Consider the following 25,112-nt stretch of genomic DNA (forward strand, 5'->3'; position numbering starts at 1 on the left):
CGATCAGGGTGACCCCCGCCCCAGCACAGGCCGTGAAGAGCACCGTTCACCTGTCAGAGCCGCGATCAGGGTGACCCCCGCCCCAGCACAGGCCGTGAAGAGCACCGTTCACCTTGTCAGAGCCGCGATCAGGGTGCCCCCCGCCCCAGCACAGGCCGTGAAGAGCACCGTTCACCTTGTCAGAGCCGCGATCAGGGTGCCCCCCGCCCCAGCACAGGCCGTGAAGAGCACCGTTCACAGCGTCAGAGCCGCGATCGGGGAGCCCCCCACCCCACCCCAGCACAGGCAGCGAACCTGCTGTGGTCCAGGTGTGACGTCGCCCACGACACCTGTGCCTCTGACAGTCAGCCTTGGAGGGTCTCCAGAGCTGCTGGCCTGGGGCCCCTCCGCTGACTGGAGCCCGCTGCCCACTTCGGGGAGGCTCGTGCCCAGCTTCCCCAGCCGGTGAGATCTTTCCCTCCTTAGACGCTCACCGTGCCATCCGCCTGTCCCGCTCACTGTCCTTCTGAGGGTCTGTGCTCGGAGTCCTGATAGGAAGGGCTATCCGGGGCTGCGGACGTGGAGGCCTGGCGGAGCATTCCGGGGCTGGGTCGCGTTAGCTGGCTCTTAGAGGTAACTTTCCAGTAGGAAGCAAAGATGCCTCGGTCAGCGGTCACCCAGAGAGAGACAGTACAGAGAGACAGTGGCGCGTCTGGAAGCTTCTGGAGCGGTCGCATGGTGGATGAACTGTAACGTCTTCTAGGCTCCAGGGGAGGGTTTTTTATTATTTCATCGTGATAGAAGTTTTATTTTTAATCCTTTCTCTGGAAAGTCCTAGAAGAAGCCGCTTTTCAAAAACGGGTATCATCAAGGTTATGAGGCTGTTTTGAGGGTTTTTTGGGTTTTGTGTGTCTGCGGATTACAGGTCTGGATTGAATTGTGGTTTAGGCATAAACAGTGATTTCTCTCCTTAATGAGTCTCTCACCTGCCATCTTATTTTTCCCTGTTTGTAACTCTGGTCCTCCGTTGACTGGAGTTTTGACCAGAGTCTCAGAGAAGTGATTCCAGGGAGGCCGGTGAAGAAAGAAACCCTTGAGGCTTGGTTATGGGTCTCAGTCCAGCAGCAATCTGGGGGAAGCTGACGACCTGAGCAGGCGGGAGGGTGGGGGTGACCAGGGTTTAAAGACCATTTATGATACTGAGGGCCTCCCAGGTGGGGCTGGTGGGAAAGAACCCTTCTGCCAGTGCAGGAGACGCAAGAGACGTGGGTTTGATGCCTGGGTCGGGAAGATCCCCTGGAGGAGGACATGGCAACCCACTCCAGTATTCTTGCCTGGAGAATCCCACGGACAGAGGAGCCTTGTGGGCTACAGTCCATGGGGTCGCAAAGAGTTGGACATGATTGAAGGGACTCAGCCCGAACGCCTGATACCAAGAGTAGGTTTTCAGTCTCCAAGAGGCATTTTCCTCGCCAGGTGGGAGGTCGTGGTCCACAGCCGCCTCTCCTTGGCGACCTGGTTGAACCCGTAGGGCAGAGGCAGCAGCTGAACCCCTCAGGTTCCTGTTCACAAGGGGAGAGGACCCCGGGGGCAAAGTGCAGAGGGTGTGACGGTCCTGTTTGCTGGGCGGCTCTGTTTGCTCAGCGCCGTGCTGAGAGCCCGTGAGTCATGCCCCGCGGACGGGGCGGGCTCGGAGACGAGGAGAATGTGAACAGCGTGGGTGGGGGAGCCTGCAAGGGGCGGGGGCAGCAGGAAACAGGAGGAAGCTCTTGTTTCATCCTGGGAGAGAGACGCCCCAGAGTTGTGAAGGTCTGGGCCCTTGCGGGCCAGTAGGGATGCTGTCCGCTCGCTGCCAAGGGCAGAAAACGTCGGGTCACACTGGGTTCTGAGATGGGCAGGAAAATGTCGGGCATCTCTGGAGTCCACAGTCTTTCCTGCATCTCTTCCCCAACTTCCTCAGCAGAGGTTTGCCCTGACTCTGTAGGAAGCTGACACTGCTGGGTCTCGGAGCCCCAGGGGCTGGGGCTGAGAGAGCAGGACCGAGTCCCTCCCAGGCTCAAGGCTGGACTCGGGGTCAAAGGCTGTGCAGGGTGGGTTCTCCCGAGGCCTCTCTCCCTGACTGGTAGGTGCCGCCTCCTCCCTGGGTCCTCAGGTCTCTCCTCTGAGCATCTGTGTCCTGATTTCCTCCTCGGTAAGGACGCCGTGGGACCCCCTCTCCCCAATGACCTCCTCTTGACAGCTTAATCACCTCTTGATGGCTCAGACGGTGAAGAATCTGCCTGCCAATGCAGGAGACGTGGGTTTGACCCCTGAGTCAGGAAGATCGCCTGGAGAAGGAAATGGCAACCCGCTCCAGTATTCTCGGCTGGAGAGTCCCACGGACGGAGGGTCCGTGGGGTCACAAAGAGTCGGACACAACTCAGAGACTAACACTTCCACCTCCTGAAAGCCTCGTGTCCAGATCCCGCCACATCTGACGCGCCGGCGGGAAGGGCTTCTGCAGGTGGATTTTGAGGGGACACGGTTCCATCCTCGTGTTGGCGCAGTGACCCTCCCAACAGCGGCTTTCCCCGCGTGTCTTCACCTCCGCCTCCCTCTGTGTCTCTGTGTCCACGTGTCCCCTTTTCCCGAGGACACCACCCCCGCCACGGGGACCCACCCTGCTGACATCGCCTGACCTTGACCGTCTCTGTGAAGCCCCTTCTCCACGTACGGTCCTGTTCTGAGCCACCAGCTCATGCCCACGACAGGGTGCTCTCAGGGAGACGAGAGCAGGTTCTTACCCCTGCGCTGGGGTGGTTCTGTCCTTCACGTCCGTTTTGCAAGAAGAGAGCTTCTCCAGACGATTCTGTCTGCTGCAGAGTGACGGATCTGCAGGCAGGAGGCCGCAGTGGCGATGGGATGGGGAGGGGGCGGGAGACAGGAGAGGTGGCTGTGGACCCGAGCATCTGGGGGTGCCATTCACGGGGGGTGGGGGAATAAACAGCACCTGCGGGGGTCGCTCGCGCTGTCTTGAGCTCGTGGCCTGGAGGGGGTCTCCTTGAGCAGACGGAAAGTCCAGACTGCCGCCTTCCCTCCTCGAGGTCCGTCCAGCCTGCAGGCTCTTCCGTCGGGGCGGTCACCCCCCACCCCTCACCCCCACCCCGCGTCTCCTCCGCCCCCATCACCAGAGACCTGGGAAGGCGAGGAGAGGGAAGCCCCAGTCAGCTCGGTGTTTCTGCCTCATCTTTGGGGACCCATTTAAGACAATCCTCCCAGGTTTTAAAAAATGGGGGTAAAGCACTGCGATATTTAAAATGGATCACCAACAAGGACCTTGTGTCGCTGTTCGCTGTCTCTCCGTGTTCGCTGAACCAGGGTGGGCCAGGCGCGGGCGGGAAAGCTGGAAGAACTTGTGAGGAGCCGTGGGAACTAGTCTTGATTTGCAGCAGCGGGCCGACCTGCTTAAGTCCCTCATGGCTGACACGGCAGCATCAACGATGACAAAATGCAGCGCGACTCTCCTGGGGCTTCTCAGGCGGTGCTTGCACAGGGCCGCATCCCGGAGTGCCCCAAGTGGTCCCAGGTGCAGGATGTGCATGGAGTGGGCGAGAGAGCCTGGCCACTGCCGCCCTGGCCAACTTGCCCTTTCCCTACAGACCTGCGTATGGCGCCGGGGACTCTGCTCCATGCTGTGTGGCCGCCTGGATGGGAGGGGAGTTTGGGGGAGAAGGGATACATGTATATATACGGCTGAGTCCCTTCACTGTTCAGTTGAAGCTATCACAACATTGTTCATTGGCTGTATTCCAATACAAAATAAAAAGTTTCCAAAAAAAATGTTTAATGGAGGTACAATTAAATACAGTATAAAACAGGAAGAGTTTAAGCATATAGTTCAGTGGGTTTGGACCCATTTACATGCCTTTTAGAAAAAAATCGAAAGTGTTCAGTCACTCAGCCGTGTCTGACTCTTTGCAGCCCCATGGACTGTAGTCCGCCAGGCTCCTCTGTACATGGGATTCTCCAGGCAAGAATACTGGAGTGGGTTGCCATTGCCTTCTCCAGGGGATCTTCCCGACCCAGGGATCGAACCTGGGTTTCCTGCACTGCAGGTGGACTCTTTACCGTCTGAGCCCCCAGGGAAGCCCCCTACACCTCTGAACCTGAATTAAGCCGCAGTGCGCTCCCAGCGCCCAGCTCCGCCACCCCGCCCCGAGCAGGCGTGTCCGCCTCGGGCAGCGCAGCACTGGCCCGCGGCCTCGTGTCCACTGCTCGCCCCTGCGTCTCCCGTGAGCCTCGTCCACGTCCCGCCACGTCGACGGCCGCTCCTGCTCCCACGGCCTCTGACCCGTCTTCCATCGCTCCCCGGCCGTTATGCGCAGGCTCCATGAACGTGAAGTTCAAGAACTTAGTACGGGCTTCCTGGTCCTCCTTACCTTTCAGTTCTGAGGCTTCCACGCTGATTGACAGAATCAGAGCAGCCGGTGGGAGGCCCTGCCTTGCTTGTCATCTGGGTCAGCCTCCCTCTTTCTCTTTTCTTTCTGGGGGTCGAAAGCAGGAGTGAGGGGGTGCTGTCGGGGAGAAGCTGCAGGCTCTGGGATGCAGGAATCTACATAGAGCTTCCCGGGCAAGCGTCCTGGCCCACAGCTGCCCTGCACCCCTCGGGCGATGAGGGAGCCGGGGATGGTGCTGGGGCGGCGGGAGGAGCCCCACGGGGACCCCCTGGTCCCGTGACTGCGGGGCGGGTACCATGTGGTGCTGGGGAGGCCGAAGGAGCCCTGCGAGGACCCTCTGGTCCCCTGACCGCGGGGCAGGTACCACGTGCGGCTGTGGTCGTCCTCCCCACTCCGGGGGCGCTGGGCTGCAGGCTCTCCAGCCACAGGGGAACTGTGCTGGGGACCCCCGTCCCTCCTGGCTTAGGGAGACCTGGGTGAGCCTGCTGCAGGCAGACAGCTCTGGTGTTAAGTTTGGAGCCGGAGACCAAACAAAACAGAGGGGGCATCCGCCGGCCACCAGCCACAGCTGAAGGCAGAGCGGCAGCCCGTGTGTAGGGACGGGCCAGGGAATTCTCTTCCCATGGACGTGCTTGCAAGGTCCTGCTTGTCCCCTTCAGGGCCAGGAGGGGGTTAGAAGAGAGTTTACCAGCAGGGCTGGGGTGTGTGGGAGGCTCAGCCCTCCCGACCTCTCCCCTGCCTGCAGACCCTAAAGGAAGCCACGAAGTGCAGGCAGACACGGTTCCGGCCACATCTGAAGCTCGGGAGCCGTGGCGCTTTCCCTGGGGTTGTCCCGTTTTCAAGGCCCTGGGCCTTTGGTCGGGAAGCGTGTTTGCGTCGGTGCACACGCATCGTCCCCGGTGAACTGGACTCCTGTTGAGGCAGGTGAAGGCACGAGGGGCGCGCTTGTCCTGAGACCCTGGAGTGAGGACGCGGGCACCATGCTCTGCAGGGGGGCTGAGTTCATTCCGACGGTGATGGCGTCTCTGCGCCCGAGAGGAAAGCGTCTCTCCTGCGCTCAGGCGGTGCTCTGAACGACAGTGTGTGCAGCCGCCGGGGGCTTGGTTCCTTCAAGTTTTGTAAAATCAGCCCATGATTTGAAAGAAGACCTTGCGAAACGTGATTTTACGCGTGGCTTGTTCACAGCGTGGCCTTTGCCACACGCATGCGAGGTTGTGAGACCCAGACCTGGTCTGGCAGAGGCGCGGCTCCACGCCTGCCCAGCACCGGGCGAGGGGTGGTCCCCGGATCTTCAGCACCTTTCCGCTCAGCGCTCCGGCTCCTGGAGTTGCCGGGCAGGAAGGGGCTGCCCCATGCTTCCTGCAGCCTCTGTGTGTGAGCTAAGTAGGACGCTGATCAGGCATCTCAGGTTCATCTTTGTTAGAACTGGAACACAATTTTATTTCACTTTTTAAAATTCTGATAATATATATATTAAGTAAAACGTAACCGTGTTAACCATTTTTAGGTACATGGTTCACTAGCATTAAGTACATTCACGATGTTGTACAACCATCACCACCATCATCTGCAGAACATTTTCATCTTCCTAAACTGAGACTGTGTCCCCATTCACCACTCACTCCCCGCATCCCAGCACCCACCCTTTGACTCTCTGCCTCCGTGGATCTGACTCTTAACAACCTCGGATAAGTAGAATCAAACTCTATTTGCCCTTTTGTAACTGACTTATTTCATTGAGTGTAGTGTCCCCAAGGGTCATCCCTGGTGTAGCCTGTGGCAGAATCTCCTCCCTTTGGGGGGCTGAATAATATTCCACTGTGTGTGTGGACATTTTACATATCCATTCATGTGTTTATGGACCCTTGGGTTGCTGCTACTTTTGGGCTGTTGTGTTTTGCACAAAGTGGAACTTTTAGTCACTCGTAGTCTTGTCTCTTTGCAACTCTATGGACTGTAGCCTGACAGGTTCCTCTGTCCGTGTGATTTCCCAGGCGAAAATACTGGAGTGGGTTGCCATTCCCTTCTCTAGGGGATCTACCCGACCCAGGGATCGAACCCGGGTCTCCTTCATTGCAGCAGATTCTTTACTGTCTGAGCCACCTGGGTTGGCACAGGGACATAGAAATACCTGTTTGTGTCCCTGCATTCACTTCTGTTGTTGAGGGAGCTACTCCTTAAGGAATCCGTAAGTGCCACTGGACTTGGCTGGCCGAGCGTCCTCCCGCAAGAGGCGGTGACGTCCACTGGAGGTTCCCGTCCTTTCGAGGAGGCTGAACTGTGTGCGGTGATTGCATTTTGCCATGGTCGACCTTCTGCATGTCTTCTAAGGGTAATGAGTGTTTGTTCATCCATCACCAGTTAGCCTTTATAGTCTTTATAGAGACACAGAACAATGTTATTTTCACTTTCTCTGATCAAATGTAGAAAACATTCCTCTGCTTCCTTTGCCTGTCCTTTGACACATGTGAATGGCAGGCTCCCTCCCTCATGTAGGCGCAGGGGTGACTGAAGTGTTCCACCCCAGGCTCAAAATCCAGAACTGCCATGTTATAATTTGCATTGTGATTGTATATTAGGTCATAAGGCAAACAGAATGTACATGGCAACATCTCTTACTGTGCAGTTTGAAAAATGCCCTTTACAAAGCGTAGGGTGGAGGGTTTCCAAGGCCTTAGGTTTGGGAGGTACAGTCACAGAGACCCTCTCCTGGATCTGTGGTGTGCAGTCTATAAAGGCTCTGAGAAGTCCTGCAGGGCAGACGCCAGCTTCTCTGCGTCACCTGTGGGTGCCCTTTCAAGCACCTTCAGAAAATGCCTCCGCTGCTGACTTAGAAGTGAATGCGTCTTAAAGACGTAGCCCTGCAGGGGAGCACAGTCCAGCTGAAAGTTTCATTTATGGGCCGTTCACTTCTCTTCTGCTTCCTGCGTGCCTCAGACAGAGGGGATAGAGTGCCCAGAGGGTGGCCTTCGTGGCCCTGTGGCAAACTTTGTAAAATCTACTCTCTTGAATCAGTGGTGGATGGAGGGTTTTCATCTGGTCATCTGTGAATTGCATGCTTTTAGAGCATGTCCAAGGCTAGGATGGAATTCAGGTGCCCTGGCTTAGTTAGTTAACAAGGCCATGCCCACCAAGCCCCAACCCTGATGCAGTTAATACTGTTACAAGAAAGAGCCCAGGTTTCCCAAGGTTCCTAAGTGCTGCAATTTCAAATGCATTCCCAGCAGAAGACTCCTGTCAGGAGTCCACCATTCCCAGGCCTGTCCTCAGTAGTAAATAAAGCCCATGTGATTCTGGCCAGCCTGGCAGGGGAGGAGGTGAGCACACCCATGCAGCCTTGGGGACCTGCAAAGGAGGCCACCTGAGGCCCAGCCTGGCCACTCGCAGCCACTCGGGCCTGAGGGGTCTCTGCCCCTGCCTCCCCGCTCTGGCTGACTGCCATCTCCCTCGCCCACCTGGCTAGCCTGCCGTGGGTCCCGGAGGTCTGCCCCTCCGGTTCTCGGCAGTGGGTGGTATTCCTCGGGGAGCTGGTTCTGGGGTTGGTGTAAGTATGCTTTTGCGTTTTATTCGAGGAAGATCTTGGAGAATCGTCTGTTAACTTGGTGCCTCAGTGATCCAGAGGAAGGGGTGTCTTCCAGCCGCATGTCCTGTCTGTACAGCCAGCGCTGGAGACAACACCCCCTGGGAACAGCCGTGTCTGCCGCTGGGGGTGGGGGGTGCAGGTATCAGGCACCGTTCCCCACGGGGGTCCCCCAGCCCGGCGGGATGTGGACGGCGGGGCCCCTCCTGCATCTGTGTCTGCACGTCCTGGGCAGCAGGAGACAAACCACACTGTCACCTCGAGCTGTCACGTTGCCAGTTCAGCTCAGTGTTTTGGAGATATTAACAGTTGGCTCAAGGGGGGAAAATGTAAACACCCTTTTGGGTGTCATAGAGTTGTTAGCTTTTGAGAAGCAGCCTCCTTTTTCTCCTTGGGGTCAGAGAAGCACTGTGTTTATGCCTGTTTGTGGGATGTCTGGTTCGTGTGGCTGGGATGCCGTCCCCGTCTGTGGCTGCTGAAGTGAAGGACATTGCGTCCGAGCTCAGGGGGAGGGTGTGAGGGGCGCAGACCCCGTGGGGCCTGGCGCCCACTGCCCTGCAGACCCTGCCCAGCGGCGGACATGGCTGTGCCCCAGGGGCATCATCTCTGCCCGCCTCGCCCCATCTCTCCTGGTGCCACCGCTCCGCCGGGATCGGTTCGGGTAAGGCCCCATGAACGACCCGGACTCTCAGTACCCGGCCTTTCTGAAAGCAGCTTTATCAGCTCTCCTGCAAGTGTCCCCAGCAGACACAAGCCCTAAAGGGGCTGCGGGCGGAATTAATGAGCGGTGATCACTTGTGCCAGAGACTACACAGGCACATGCTTTATATTAGTTTTGACTCATAACAAACCCATATTACAAGTTTTATGACCTTTATGTCATAGATGTTGCAACCCCGAGAGCTGAGGGAACGCTCCCGGGTCAAGTAACTAGAGCCAAAACTCGGGGAACCTGCACCCTCTCCCGGGCGCCAGCTGCTCCCCGCCCAGCCCGCCCCGCGTCGGTCTCTGAACTCCTGGCCTCCTCCATGCTCTTGTTTATCCAACGGTGCTCTTCCTCGGAGACCCTGGTAAACTGTTGCCCAGCCCAAGTGCAGCAAAGAAAAAGGCCAGATTGGTAAAAATTCCCCAAATCGTGTTGCACTAGAACTTTTGAGAGTTCAGCAGCTGAGGGATCGGTGTAGCTTGTTTAGCAAGTTGGTGTCAGCGGTGCTCGTGGAAAAGGCGATCATCTAGATCCACAACCGCCCTGGTTTCTGATTTGAGTCAGACGAAGCAAATAGCATCCTCGTCTGAAGACGCCTCTTCACCTATCGTTCACGTTCTTTCAAGATGGTTAGACTGATGTTGAAACGGAGAAAACTGGTTTAGCTTCTCCTCTGTTCTGATTCATTTATTGTTTAAAAAATGACTATTTGACAAGAAGCCCAAAAGTTTGTCCCAATTAGAATGTTGAGTCAACTTTTGAAAATCCTTTGGACCAGAGTAAAGGTGATGCAGACAGGTGACCTTGAGGTCAGGAGTTGGACCACATGTCCTCGTCCTGCTCAGCAGTGATGGACCCGGACAGTTTGGATTAGGGTCACCTGTCAGGAAGTGATACCTTCCACGGCAGCCTGGACTGGGGTGACTGCAGTCCAGGAGTCCTGGCCCAGCCACAGGTGACTTGAATAAGTCACTTCACCTCTCTGGGTCTCAGGTTTCTCATTTTCAAAATCAGGATGTTGACCTTGACTTTTCCCAGCATTTTGGTACTAAAATTTTATGAAAAATAAGACACTGGGATATTACTTTTTAATTACTGCCCTTGAGTACATCCTTGCTATTCACAGGGACGTTACCAGCTATTTTTGTTTAGTCATCAAAACAATAAAGTAGCAACAAAACTTGTTCTGCTTCCATGGTTATGCTTTGCTTCCATGTATCTGAAGTCTTCTGAATACCTGGCAAGACAGATGCTGTAACCTATAGCAACATAATATAAGCCAGAGAATTGTTTGTGTTTGCATGAATGAGAGCCGTCTCTTTGAGTTGATGGTTGGGGAAAGAGCATGAGTTTTAATCAGACGCAGATTTATAACCTTGTGAGAAGCCATTTGACTTTGGTCTTGTTGCTTCCCCTCAGCCTCAGTTTCCTCATCTGTAAAGTGGGCTCACTGGTCATAAAGCCTGAGTTGTACGGCTGTTCCAACAGCTGAATGAGACACTTAGTCAAAGCAGCCAACAGGACACCTAGACCATGGCGGGTGCTCAACACATGTTGAGATGATGCTTAATTTACGTAACAGATTTGTTCTATTAAGCAAGAATTGTTCATTGTTTTAACTAAATTTCTCATCCCCAATATTCTATGGGTTGTTATAATAAAACTAGAATTCTCTTTCCCTTGGGGAAAATGACTAATAACAGAAAATGTGGCAGAGCACTTAACTGCCATATTGCCTCTGTGGACGTCATAAACTGTGTGTCCACTGTTTGAATCCTATTGGAAGAAATCCCTGCAGAGAGGAGGAGGGGTGAGAAGATCCCTGGCACAGTGGACACCTGCAGAAACGGACGCATCCACTTCCGGGCGGCAGCTCCAGCTGCTGTCTTGCCCCGTTGAGGACCTTGGCTTGGAGGCTGAAGACGCAGTCCCTTTCTTCCAGGAACTCACAGTCCAGTCCTGGGGTCGGCAGACTCTCCGAGTGCAGGGCTGAATACTAGATGTTCTCTGCTTGGCAGGCCGTGTGGTCTGCGTTGCCACCACACTGCTCTGCGCACACACTTGCACACGAGCAGAATCAGACATGGACCAAGGCGTGCAGCTGGACGCCCATCAGACTACGCGCAGAACAGGAGGCAGGGCCGTGCTGGGGCCATGGGCTGTGGGCTGCCAGCCCCCGAGCTGGAGAAGGAAAGATCTGTAAATCGCAGGCAAGTGAGACACGTTCTGATGAGCGGTCTGGCCATTTACCCTGAGTGCAGGTTGCCATAGGAGTACCAACTGGGGCTCGAGGAAGAGGAGATGGCTCAGTTGTCTTTATTAAATACACAGAAGTGTATTTATTGCATCTTTCTAATTTTTTACCCCTTGTAATTAACTGTGTGCTTACAAAGGTCATATGTGCCCTTTCAAAGGAAAAATGCCACCAGTACAGAAAGACTGCCTTCTACAACCCACAGGTGATGGTCCCTATTAAAGAACTGTGGCTGAAACGAGTTTTATGCTTTGAGTAGGCACTGAGGAAAGATCGGGTGTGCGTGGAGGTGAACGGACGGGTGTGGGGAGCGGGTGGAGCCGGGGCGAGGCTGGGCCCTGGCCGGGCAGGGGCAGGGGCAGCCGTGGGCACAGAGGTGAGGGTGGCTCGGCCTGGAGGCCCCTCACGGGCGGAGAGGGGTCAGGGCACAGCCCGCCGGGCATGCAGCTTCACAGGTGAAATGTTCTCTTCCTTCTGCCTCTGAGTTCTTCCGGGGTTGGTCACCGGGGTCATCACATCCTTCTCATTCCAAGGCTCCTCTGACCCTGCTGTCCAGCAGTCCCAACACTTGGCTCCTTTCCAGAATTAGGGAGGCTGTTTTAAATGACAGAATCCAGTTTTGCTCCTGCTGGGGCTTCCCTGGTGGCTCAGCTGGTAAAGAATCCGCCTGCAGTGCAGGAGACCTGTGGTTTGATCCCTGGGTTGGGAGGATCCCCTGGAGGAGGGAAAGGCTCCCCACTCCAGTGGTCTGGCCTGGAGAATTCCATGGACTGTCCATGGGGTCGCAAAGACTCGGACACGACTAGGCAACTTTCGCTTTCTTTCACTTTCACTTTTGCTCCTGCACTGTATTATACTAAGATCTCTTTTCGTGACACATGAGACAGCTTTTTAATATCTAAGAGTCTTTCAGTCACTAATATCAGTCATGTGTTAGAAGCCGGTATGTTGATTTCATTTAGGCCACGAGTAGTTCCTCGGGTTTAGTACTCTCCGTGGTGGCTTTTTTCCCTCCCTCATTTTCTGGTTTTGCAGTAGCTGTTTTGAGTATGTAGTGGGTACTGTCAATTTCGTTTCTTGGAGGTAGTAAAATATGCACTGCAGCATTTGGAGAGACTCTGAGGTTTTGGCTGATGGAAGGTCATTGCTCATCTGCCATCTCAGCTGCCTGAGGATTGTAGATTCAGCGTCCCCAGTGCCGTCCAGGGCGTGATGGCAGATTAATCAGAACATTCACTAGCATAACCTCTGCTTAGACTGTATACCCCCTTGCTTCCTTTCAGAAAAAGTAAAAGAAAATTGAGTGTTGCTGCCCAGGGATGCTCCTACATCTACTCCTCAGGGCCTGTTTAGGTAGATGATTTTCTGTTTCCTTTTTAAGTTAATTGTTTTTTTTAAGAAATTGAAGTGTAGTTGATTTACAGTGTTGTGCTAGTCTCAGGCGTATAGGAGAGTGATCCAGTCACACATTATATTTGTCGTCGTTGTTCAGTAGCTCAGTCGTGTCCGACTCTTTGTGACCCCATGGACTGTAGCACACCAGGCCTCCCTGTCCATCACCAACTCCCAGAGCTTACTCAAACTCAAGTCCATCAAGTCAGTGATGCCATCCAGCCATCTCATCCTCTGCCGCCCTCTTCTCCTCCCGCCTTCAGTCTTTCCCAGTGAGTCAGTTCTTCACATCAGGTGCCCGAAGTATTGGAGCTTCAGTTGCAGCATCAGTCCTTCCAATGAGTATTCAGGGTTGATTTCTCTTAGGATGGACTGGTTTGATCTCCTTGCTGTCCAAGGAGATCAAATACATATATACATTATATATATTATATCATTATATATTTTTTAAAATTCTTTTACATTATAGTTTATTACAAGATATTGAATATAGTTCCCTGTGCTATGAATACGAGGTTTTATTTTTCCAGACCTTTAAAAAATGGTCAAATTCAGTCAGAAGCAGGAAAGCCCCTGATGGCAACATTTGAAGCCAAAGGGCAGCAGGCTTTGGAGTCAATGGTGGGAGAAAAAAAATAACAGGGACGGATCACTGAGCAAGCGTTACAATGAATCTAAATGACTACATCGGTCCACAGCAGACCACGTGAGGCTGAAGACGTTTACCAGCGTTGGTGCTGCGGTTTTGGAATAGTGCCCCCCAACACACACACACACACACACACATGGGGAATTCAGGCTTGCTGGTCTCTTCCGTGCAGCGCCAGCAGGCTCGCAGTAGATTTTTGGTTCAGAAGTTTCCCTCAGTGTACTGTGTTTGAGTTTGGGGCACCAAGTGAGGGGGAACAGCAATGAATGAAAAACAGAGAAGCAAAACTAAAGAGAAAAAAACAAAAAACCTCCCAGAGTCGCTGGCAAGGTTGTTTGTTATGTCATTCAAGGAAGCTTCTGAGAGTGCCAGCCCTAATTGGCAGCTCTGTTGGCTACTGTCGACAGTAGCCAATCTTCTAAAATTGCAGAATGAGCTTAGAGGCAAAAAGAAGCAGAGAATAGTTTGGGGTTTTCAAAACATGCAGTTTTTCTTGAATTTTGATAGAATCTTTTAGGGAAAAATCCAAATACAGCTAGGTTAAAAAAGAAAGAAAGAAAGAAAGAACCACTGAAAAACACAGACCCGTTGAACAGTTGATCTTAGCGAAAGTGATTCATGGATCCAGTTTACATGACCAGCCTTCCAGGGTGGAGAGTGTGAGTGAGTGTGTGAGTGTGTGTGTGTGTGTGTGTGTGTGTGTGTGAGTGTGTGTGAGTGTGTCTATGTGTGTGTTTGCCATGTCTGTAGTCTCCAGCTGAGAAGCAGGGCGAAGCCTCAGAGTATGAAACGGTGGTTCACGAGGGACCAGTGAGATGCCGCTTCAGGGGAAAAAAAGGTTGCAGAAGAATGCTGACCTTGCGTTTCTCTGAATCCCTACAACTCAGTCAGGAATGCTGTTTTATTCAAGCTTTTGAAATTTTCAGCAGTGTTATCCCCTTTGTAGTCTGAGCAGAAACTCTTCCTTTCATCTCCACTGACTCCTCAGCTCTAGAGGAGTCCTCAGCTCTAGAGCACATGTGTGTGTTAAAAGCCCTTGTGGTTTCTACCGGGGATCTCCAGCTCCAAAGATGAAACTTAGGGGAAATTTTTCATTTAGTTCCCTAAAAAATGTTTTTGGCTTTAGTCAGTGAATGTTAATTAATATCACTTCACCGGTGGCTCAGTGGGAAAGAATCCGCCTACCAGTGCAGGAGACGCGGGTTCGATCCCTACACGGCTGAGCGACTAAACAACAACAACATTAACATCACAGTAATCTTCCAAGTTCCTCAGTTTGTTTCCAGTCACTTTCCTAACCAGCCTGAGTGTTTAGATTGTGTTAAAATGCATATTCCTGAAAAGGTGAAAAGTTTTTGGTTGTTTTTTATTTTTAATGATTTTGTCTCACCCTCATCACCATCATCACTTCCACCTCTGTGGGTGGGAGCTAACATTACCTATATTTGTTGTCCCATTATAAGGCTTATCGATTAATTGTAGAAACTTTGGAGAAGTCAAGAAAAGTATAAAATTGAAAATAAGGCTACAGTCCATGGAGTTGCAAGGAGTCAGACGTGACTGAGTGACTGACACACTTTCGCCCAACACGCCTGTATTCGTGGCCTTTATGCCGAGGCTTTCTCCTAGTGTTGTAGTGGGAGCATCTTTCTGGAGCATCTGCTTTCAGACGCAAACGTTCTCATGCTCTACAGTCTTGCTGGACATCAGGCAGGGTCTCATTTCTCACAGGAGACCAACACTGAGGCTCATTGTACCGGGACATCCGAGGGCTGCCCTCAAGGTCTCCTTGGGGAAAAGTTCCAAGAAAAGCAATTGGTAGGATGGAAGAGTGGTCACGATTTCAAGTCACGAGATACATGCTCCCAGACAGCCTTCCAGAAACTCAGGGCTTTGTTTACATGCCGAGCACATACTCGATCCTATGTTTCTCCTGCATCTTTGGGAAACATAAAAAAAAATCTTTAAAAAAATATTAATAAAGTATTGAGTTTTGATTTTAATTGGGCTTCCTTGGTAGTTCAGTGGTAAAGAATCTGCCTGCCAATGCAGGATACATGGGTTCGATCTCTGGGTAGGGAAGATCCCCTGGAGAAGGAAATGACAACCTACTCCAGTATTCTTGCCTGGGAAATCCCATGGACAGAGGAGCCTGGCGGGCTACAGTCCATGGGGTCCCAAAGAGTTGGACATGACTGAATTGACATAGCACACACACACACACAATTTTTTTTAGTTAATAAAGTATTGAGCTTTGATTTTCATTAGAGGAATGAGGTATTTCCCAGGTGTCCTTTAACCATTTGTTTCATGTTTTGTTAATTTTCTGGATGCTTGACCAGAAACTTAGAGCATTGGTCGATATTGTTATGGAAATACTGACTACAGATAGTAAGTGTTCGCTGCTCAATCATGTCCGACTCTTTGTGACCCCATGGACTTTAGCCCCACAGGCTCCCCTGTCCTTGGAATTCTCCAGGCGAGCGTGTTGGAGTGGATTGCCATTCCGTTCTCCAGAGGATAGTGACCCTTTGGCTATTGTAGGAGGAAATCTCTTCCTTCCATGCTCCTAGGTTCTGTGGCTGGGGCGCTGGCAGCTAGACTGAGGGAAGGCGGCCGAAAAAGAGGGAACCAGGGTTCACTGCCAAGTGCAGCCGGGCACACGGAGCCCTCAGAAGGATGAGCGCTCAGAAGGATGGGCAGGGCTTGGGCTCACGGAGCATCTTGACAAAGGACAACATGTCTGCAGAAAAGGGGGAGAAGAGTTGGGGCTTTTAGGGGCAGCAGACTTGGGAAGTAAATATATCGGAGGGGGGGACTAATGGAAGGTGAGGGTTGTTTCCGTGAGGTTTTTTGAAGTTTTTATTTTATATTGGCGCGTACTTGACTTACAGTGTTGTGTTAGTGTACTGCAAAGTGATTCAGTTACCTTTACACGTATACCTGTTCTCTTTCAAATTCTTTTCCAGTTGAGGTTATTCCAGAATATCGAGTAAAGTCCCCTGTGGTGTGTAGCAGGCCCTTGTTGCTTTACTGTTTTATACACAGTAATGTGTCCACATGTCAGTCCCAGACTCCTACTAATCTGTCAGTGAGGTTGTTTGCAGACACATCTTGGCGCCGACTTTGATTTCACGGCCTCGGGGCTTGCCCGGAGAGGGGGTTTATGGCCCTCTCCACTCCTCCGGAGTTTCTGCTTTTCGGCAGGTGGAGGGGCTCTGAGGAGGCTGCTTTCTGCATCTGCTGATCCTCCTTTGCCTCCAGATGAAGATCGCCCCTGTGCCAAAGTGGCCTTTCTAGGGGCTGGCAGACTCCTATCCCCTTCCAATATATCCTAAAATTTAAGTCTTTATAATATTGCTTATGTTATTTTTGATATGAGGAGATTTTAAATAAGTAAAATGAATAATAACTCAGGAGTAACAGATCCACTTATAAAATCCATCATCTTTTCCTTGGGTAATTTTCCCTCTTTTAGTTTTTATCCGTAGGGAGCCCCTCTTTACGTCAAAATTGGATAAGTAATCTGTTTCCATTCGTCTTTTTTTATGTTCTTGTTTGCATTTCACTTTATCAGAGTTTTCATTATTGCTGAAAATAAGATTCTTTTCCTCCCGTCCCATTTATTTTCCATCTTCTTTAGAAATTTCATTAGTTTCCTCGATGAATATTTCTCTCCTCTGGCAAGTCAAGCAATTAGATTTATTCCTTAGCAAGTAATATCAGTTTTCTTTCTTTCAGCTTATCCTTGAAATGTATAGGTAGGTTAAACAGTCTACCAGACGTTTTGTAACTGCTGCCTTAAAAAAAAAAAAGAAAAAACCATGGGCAGCTAAGATTGAGACCACATTCTGGGTCAGTTCCCTAACTGAGGACCATCCCTGGTCCTGGAACAACAGCAAAGAGAGCAAGCGTCAGACTGGAAAACGGGGCCGTGACGTCTCCACTTCCACGGCCTTGGTAGACTCGCTGCCGGAGTGACGCAGGGCTAAGCTAAAGGGCTGGTCCCGCCCTTGTTGAGGCAGCGAGTGGGTTTGAGGGGTTAATGCGTGGAGACCCCATGTGAGTTCAGGGGTGGGGACCCCAGGGAGACGGGCCGTGGAACCAGCACTCAGAATTCCCGGGCAGCTGAGGGCGGGCTCCCACATTCCCCCACTTCACTCTCTTCCTAGTTCAGTCACCCCGGAAGTCAGCTTCAGGTTACCGCGGAAGGTTATTTTGAGGGGCAGATGACCGGCTGAGCCCCAGCCACGTGGGAAAGCTTAGCAGGAGGGCAGTCCGGAAGCGGCGTTTTCCAGCCCTCCCCGCAGGCCCCCGCCGCAGAAGGGTGGCGCGTGAACCCCTGCAGGTTCCCATGAAACAGGCTGTCTGCAGAGCGGGCGGGGTGGAGCGGGTGCTGGCGCGCTGGGGGCAGGGAGCGCCCTTGGGCATTGGTGATTGATTGGTGATTGGTGTGGGGGCGTGAGAAGAGGGAGGTGGCAGCGGGTGACCTCAAGGGAGGAAACCCATGCCCCTGCGTCCTGGTTTTGCATTTTAGACTTTTTGAACATGCCTTTGCTTGGTGAAATGACTGATTGCTGTACCCTATTTTTTCTCATAATTTTGTCCGTGTTTGTATTTGTCTTTGGCCGTGTTGGGTCTGCACTGCTGCATGCGGACCCTCTCTAGCGGGGTGAGCAGTGGTCTGTCCTTGCACACCGTGGGCTCCAGGACCCGTGGGGCTTCGGTAGTTGGGGCTCATGGCTCAGCACTTGTGGTTCCTGGACTCTAGAGCCCCAGCTCAGTCATTACGGCTCTCGGGCTTAGTGGCATGTGGGGTCTTCCCAGACCAGGGATCGAACCCGTGTCCGCCGCATCGGCAGGGGAAGGCTTTATCGCTGAGGCACCAGGGGAGCCCAGCCATGTCTTATTGGGAATGGGGCAAGTTTTGGAAACTGAGTGAGCTCAAGGCTTCCTTAGACTCCTGAAATCCCTCCCGAGATTGTAGCCCATCTGAGCATACTTTATTCTCATCAGATGTGGAGGTCAGACAGGAGATCCCGGCCCCACCCGCCTGGCTTAGGGAATGTGCCTCCAGGGGGGCCTCCAGGCTTTGGGGGTATCCAGCAGACCCCAGGCGGGGGATCTTTATCTTGAGGAGCTTGCGGGGGTCTGGGGCGGTTTTCTTGTTGACTCAGAGATGCTGTCTGCCCTGGCACCTGGATGAGGGGGTCAGGGCGCCAGGTGGCTGCCTTGCCCTGGATCCCACCCCCGGGGTGCGGGCCGTGGCGTCAGCAGGCCGTGCTGACCGGCCGCCTCTCCCTCCTGGCTGCGGAAGAGGGCCTGTGTCCTCCCCGGGTCAGTTTTCTGCTCCTGCCTTGCTAGTTGACAGAGGTTGCCCTGGACATCTCTGTAGGTAGCAGCCGGATTGGGTGGTGGCTGCCCAGGGCCGGGTCGGGTTGTGGCTCGGAGGCTTGAACGCACAGCGGTGGTGGCATCCCCCCTCCCCCTTCCCGAATGCTTCTGTCCTCTGTTGCCTCTTGGCCAGCTCCTACAAGCAGGGTGTGCTGCGGGCATCACTTGACCTCAGATCAGCTCCCAGTGGGACGTCTGGGTGGAGACCGAGGGCAGAGCGGGCACCTGGTGACCCCACCCTCGCCCTCCCCCAGCAGCACCTGGGACAGGGCGTGCCTTTCCCCTGCCAAGCGTGTGCCCGGCGGAGGTGTGGGGAGCTGCCACGGCGCTGGGCTGCGACGATCACAGGGGCTGTCAGCCTCTCCTCGGCCCGCAGGGCCAGCTGGGCAGGGAGATGCAGCTCGTACCCCGTGGATCGGTTACCTTGTGGGCCACGAGGAGAGAAGGGAAAACAGCAGGAGCAGCCTCAGAAGGCAGACAGCGGGGCGGGGGGTACAGACCGTCCCGGGCTGTGACTCACAGGAGGGCAGAGAGGAGAGAAGACCAACAGCCTCCAGTCGAAACCAGGGGGGCAAAGAGTCGACGCTGCCCTGCTCCTGATGCAGTGACTCAGCAGTGCTTCAGGCTGCGTGTCCCGGGTTAGACATGCAGGGTGCGCCGTGGAAGGTGTTTGTTGTTACAAATACGTTTGCTCCTAGAAACCAGGTCACGTGAGTTTGGTTTTCCAGGCTGGCCTCCAGAAGCCCCCTTAGCTGCCCCTCCAGCCCCGCCCGGTGTGTTCCCTGGAGACTCTGACCACCCCCTGCACTCGGTGGGGGGGGGGGGTTGTTGTTTGAGCCCCAGCCTGGGAAGCTCATTCACCGAATTCGAATGGCCTCTCGGTCACCTGGACGGCTTGTTAAACCGCCTCGCCACGCTTCCTCCAAAACCTCCCATGGGGTCTGGCCTGGGCCCGAGAATGTGCATTTCTGATGCCTTCCCAGGTGACGGTGCTGCTGGGGTCCCTGGGCAGACACGGGAGGACAGCAACCCAGTAGAGAACCCTTGAATCTGAGTCATTAATGATCGACTTGTGCGGCCAGCGGTGCCCGGCCCTGGGTGTGTCCAGGGGACGGCGTCACAGGCGGCTGGTGCCTCCTCCGCAGAGGCCGGTGCAGAGGCGCGGCTCTCCCCCAAGCCCGTTGATGCAGAGACCCCGGTTGTTTGCCCCCTCAGACCCAGACATCAGCTGCCCTTGGACTGAGGGCTGGTCCCCACCTGTGCTCCACGTGGACACACGTCACTCGGAGAGAGTGGACGTGCGTTTTTCTCCCACTTCTGCCAAAGCAGGAGGGAAAGATTGGAGGGCTGTTTTCTATTTTTTTTTTAAATAATAAAGCTTATATGTAAAACTAGTCTAAAAGTTGTGTGCACCAACTGATTGGCTTTCTCTCCAAGTAGAGCAGGTGGCTTTAGCCTGGAATATGGGGAAACGTGTGGCATTGACAAGGAAAATGTAAGACTGCTTCAAGTGGCTATTTCAGCATTGACCGCTAACTGTCTTAACTGTTAGGATGACTTGTGAAGTTTGGGGGGTTTCCGGGCTGGAGACGCAGAGCTCGCACTGTTGTGACCCGCTGTGCAGAAGCCGGCAGGGGCTTCCCACCGCGGGGCGTGTGCTGGCCGTCGGTGCCTGGGGATACCTGGCCCTGCCTCCCCGCGGGATGGAGGGAGAACCCCCCCAGATGTCACGAGGGCACCAGACCCTGCAGACTTCTGTCCTCTGCCCCAGACGAAAGCATCACACCGCCTCCTGTGGCCAGGTGATAGTTCCCGTTGTTGGATTCTCCAAGCCCTGAGAAACCCCCAGTGGTGCGTGTGACGCAGCCTGTGAAGGGCGTCACGACCCCCGCCCACAGAGATGCGTGCTCTGTGATTGATGACGCTGGCTTCTGTGTGCCTTTCTCTCTGACCTGTTTTCTATTTGCCCCTCTCTAGTGGGATCTTGTGTGTGATAATGCCTGGAAGGTCCATGTCGCTAAGTTCTCCTTACTGGTTGGATTAATCTTTGGCTACCTGATAACTGGATGCATTGCTGACTGGTAAGTACCCGCATGCCTGCCACACCACAACCCCCCGGAGCCTCCCGGGGCGTGGTCGGCCTGAGCTCGCCGCGACCGAGGCTCCCCCCGCCAGCCCTGGCACTGGGCCAGAGCTGACGGGGGCAGCCGCCCCCTGCAGAGTTCAGACAGAGAGAGCTGGCCAGTGCCCAGAGCAGACCCTTTTGAAGTAAGGATTTAAATTCATTGCAATTCCCTGGCTGCTAGAATCTAGCTAAACCAGCCTGGAGCCAGCCGCCCATCTCCTGAGAGAGCGAGGTTAGAAAGAGCCTGGGAACGTGGCTTCGAGGCTTTAAGGACTGGGCCCTGGGTAGGCATAGACAGACCAGGGGCCTCAAAAGACAGGGAGAGGACAGACAGACTCCTCACACTCGAGAACTGGACAGATGCGGGCAGATCTCAGAGAGGGACCGTCCCTGTAAGTTGGCTTGGCCAGGAGATGCTTCTGCAGGTCCACGGGGAGCTGGGCTTTGAAAAGTGGACGGCCTGTGGGTGGCGGCTGGGCAGGGCAGGCAGAGGGGTGCGGACGGGAGACAAAAATAAATGTGCTTTCCTTGGGCGGGTGAGGGGCCAGGTGAGGGTTCCGGGGGGAGCGAGAGGGTGGGATGGAGACGCGGGTCGCCGTGGCAGGAGTGACGGCGTTAGCAGCCCGCCCTCACCGACGCCTGTGTGGCCAGGCTCTGTGCTGAGTGTCTCCGTGGATTAAAATAGCCCCTCCGCACAGCTCCCCTGTTTCCCAGTGGAAAACTGGCATCACCCCTATCTCCTGGGGAAAACCAGAGGCACATGCATTTAAGTAAAATCCCCGGATGCCTTTGGGTTGGAGAGCCGGCGTTTGAAACTAAGCTCCTCGCGGCCCCAGAGCCGGACTCCACGGGCATGGACTGAGTCATGGGTCTTGTGTCGGCAGTGGGGACTCGCCCGAATAGCATGGCCGTAGCCCAGTGCTGCTGGGGCTCGCGGGGAACAGGGCTGCCGAAGAGGAGAGGTGCGGGGACCCCTCCCCGCTTGACGTTCTTTCTCTTTAAGGGGCTTTATTTACGAATCAGGGCCTCTTGAATCCCAGACTTAATAAAGCCGGCAGTGATGCGGAGCAGGCTTCTCAAGGCCGAGGTGTGCCCTCTGTCCTGGTCGGCTGAGGCCGCTGGCCGGCACCGTGGGAAGTGCCCGCGGGGGGGAGCCCAGGGAGACCACTTTCAAGTTCTGGAAAGTTCTTCCCGAAAGCTGACATCTAACTGGGTGTTCCCTGCATTAACATGAAGTGCGATTGCCTATGTGTTCAGAATTTGCTGAATCATCATCTGTAAGTGCTTCTTAAGGGCATCCTCCCGGGGCAGGAAGACAGATGCTGGGAGTGACCTGTAGAAACCCACAGACATCCTCACGTGGGGTTTGGTGGTGGGTTTTTTGGGGAGAGGGGAGGGACTGGGATTGGAAAAGGATGAGGATTTCAGTTTTGTTTTTTTTTTCAAACCAAATACTTGAACTTTTAAAGGTTTTCAGAGTGAGCTATACTGACCTAAAAGACACTCCAATCCCAATGTTTTAACCACAAGGAATTTTGTTTCCCAGGAACCTACACTGAAATAGGTTGGGAAGATAAGAGTAATATAACCACCTCACTTCTTCCTAAAATCACGGACTTGACTAAGGTCTTAGCGTCCTGATTCAGTGATTTAATAGGGAAAGTAAATGCAGCTTTCACCAAGAGATCTGCAGTGGTTTTAAGCTGTTTACAGGTGGTTTTGTGGTTTCTTAAGCCTTGCCCATCAGTGGTGTTCCGCCTCCCTGATCACACACTGGCCCCGGGGACCAAGACGGGAGAGTTTGGGGTCTTCCTTGGCAAGCAGCCAGGGGCTGAGCTGAAGCCCCTTCTCCAAGGTCATGGGGGTGGGGGCAGTGGGCCAGGGGTGCCCAGAAGGTGAGGGCAGGCGGCTTGTGCTGCGGCTTTCTGAACATTCTGAGCGGGCCTCAGTTCCAGTTTGAAGGTTTGGTATTTTCCGCCCTTGACTGATTTACTGTTAGCATTTTACTCCCTGCTGGAGCCTTGCTTCAAAGGAGATAAACACATACAGAGGGAAGTCCAGGTTTCACAGCTGCTGGCACCGTTTCACGGCCGTGTCGGGAAGCTGACCAGGTTGTAGGTTATGCCAAGACCCCAGTCAGTGTCTAGTGAAGCTTCAGCTGCGTGGTTTTTTGTTTTTGTTTTTAAAGGTGACTGTTTTGCACACACGTTCAGTCTGGGCTGGACAGCATGTCCTGTCAGGCAACATGTTAGTTTAGGTGGAGGATGGGGACAAGCTCAGTCAGTGGCTGTGGCCAGATGACCTCGCTGCCTCTCTTGCTGGGTCTTTTGCTGGACTCTGCGCGTTTCTCATCCTGCCGGTCCTGGGAGGCGGTGTATAGGCTGCACCGCAGACCCCTTCCCTCTGGCTCTGGGCTGAGCTTGGTCAGTGGCAGGGAAGGAGTTTTTCCCAGCTTCTAGAGACTCTCCCACACTTCCCAGGTGGCTCAGTGGTGAAGAATCCGCCTGCCAATGCAAGAGATGCAAGAGGCGCAGGTTCGACCCCTGGGTCAGGCAGGTCCCCTGGAGGAGGGCATGGCAACCCACTCCAGGATTCTTGCCTGGAGGATCCCATGGAGAGAGGAGCCTGGCGGGCTGCAGTCCACGGGGTCGCAGAGTCGGACACGACTTGACAACTAAACAGCAGCAGAGGCCCACCCGTTCCTTGGCTCCGGCCCCACTTCTAGTTGAGCCCACCGTGGCTGGCCAGGTCCTTCTCGTGAGACCGTCTCCCTGGTTCCATGCAGCCAAGAGCCCTTCACTTTGACCCCATCTGCAGAGTCCCTTGTGCCGTGAGAGGCGGCACAGCCTCTGGGGGTTAGGACGGGGACGCCCCCAAGGCCAATATCCTGCCTGTCAGAGGTCCTGGCTGACCGACGACGCCTCTGCATCGCAGATTTGGGAGTGTGAGTTTACCTGTCATGTGGTGGGAGACCTCTGCTCTGGGGAGAGCTAGGGCCCACTTGAACCCCAGGGGCTTCTAAACTTGTGCACGCATCTACACCCGCTGGCCATTCCCGAAGAGAGCCTGAGGCTCGCGGGACCCAGTGAGTCTTGCTTGGGACCTCCGTCCCCAGGGAGCCTGGGTCGGGGCCAGGGCTCTGACTTTGAACACCATGTTTGCCCCCCATTCCTAATATGAATTTTCACTTAATGATTTTTAGCAGCCACTTGGGAGGGAAAGATTTAGAATTGTTTCTACAAGTTAAACAGAAATCCAGGATCTTCCCTAAAGTGTCAGGACAGACCAGACTGTGTCCAGTGGGCGTCGGGGAGGCCAGACATAGGAAGACCCGCGGCTGCCTGCTGCCCGGTCTGTCGTCCTATTAGTCATCTCGACACTCTGCGATGCAGGACAGATGGGGAAGCAGAGGGAAATAAAGAGGGATAAGTTTGACTTTGGTTTCCTTCATTTTAATAAGTCAGCTGAGCTGTGTTTAAGTTCATTTCTGTAGATGAGTTGGATTTGGACAGAACTTCCTATAGTCGTTCCTGGTAAGGGCTACGTGACCCCAGTACAAGTGAAGGGAAGTAATGGCCAAAATCTCGACAGGAAAATCAACTTAGGTTGCATTGAGCTCACAGCTTTGGCCCCATTTCTCTAACCCAGAGTGACAGACGGGGATGCTCAGAGGCCTAAGGGATCCTGAATGAGATGGTGTCCTGGAGTTCCCGCCCCCAGAGTATGTAGAAATAACATCTGTCTCTTGCACAGGCAAGGCCAGACGCTACCACGTATTGCTTTTCTTAAAAAACAGATTTATTGAGAGATGGTTTACACACCATGGAGCTCACGCATGTTAAGCGCACAGGTCAGTGAGTTTTGGTGTATCTGCAGAGCTAGACATACGGCCACTGGCACACGCTGCCTTTAGAACGTTCCCCTCTTCTGCCCACTCCCAATCTCTGCTGGTCTCGCCCCGACCTCAGGCAACCCCAAACCTCCCGTTTCTGTTCGCCCTGCTGGGTGTCTCCCTTCCAGGAGGATGTCCAGGCATCAGAGGTTCCAGGCCTGGCATTTGTTCCCTTGGCAGATAGAGTCCAGCCTCTCTCAGAGCTCTCCTAGTCCGCGCTGGCTGTGCCACGCTCATCCTCGTGTGGGGGGGGGGGTTGGTCTGGGAGGGGTGGCGAGGGAGGGCCGCCCCAGGCCCGAGTGCCGTCCCCCCACCCCCCGCCATGCCTGGAAGCTCACTGCCTGCTGGTGCTCCCCGAGCTCGCTTGGGCCGGCCCGGTGACCGCTCGCCCAGGGTGCGCTGGCCTTTCCCTAATGGAGAGGACGGGCCCCTGGGGACCTCCCTTCCAGGTCCACATGCATCCTTACAGCTCAGGCCACCCCCGCTCAGTCTGTGCTCCCTGCTGGTCACTCCTCATCGTGGAGCTGAAGCCAGCCGGCCGCCGGCTTGGCCCCTGGCTCACCAGGCCTCGGGTGAGGTCGAGGCTGGGCTTGTTAACAACTCAGAGAAACAGCTGGAAGCCACACACCCTATGTCTGTGTTGACTCTGGAGCCAGTTTCAAAGGTCACAGCCTCCAAGCCATTTTATGCTGGGCATGCCAAGGT

General features: G+C 54.1%; 1 protein-coding gene across 3 annotated transcripts in view; it reads left to right on the forward strand.

Annotated features, from left to right (window-relative positions):
* SLC22A23 (solute carrier family 22 member 23) overlaps positions 1–25,112 on the forward strand; it is a 128,425-nt gene that overhangs the window by 16,482 nt on the left and 86,831 nt on the right. For 2 of the 3 annotated variants that reach the window (XM_043908638.1, XM_043908639.1), the window contains exon 2: positions 20,368–20,471. The exons of the other annotated variant lie outside the window; for it this stretch is intronic. In XM_043908638.1, coding sequence (XP_043764573.1) covers positions 20,368–20,471 — 104 coding nt within the window. The remainder of the gene's footprint in view (positions 1–20,367; positions 20,472–25,112) is intronic. 3 annotated transcript variants of the gene reach the window in all.

Source organism: Cervus elaphus, chromosome 7 (genome assembly GCF_910594005.1).
Source record: "Cervus elaphus chromosome 7, mCerEla1.1, whole genome shotgun sequence".
NCBI lineage: Eukaryota > Metazoa > Chordata > Mammalia > Artiodactyla > Cervidae > Cervus > Cervus elaphus.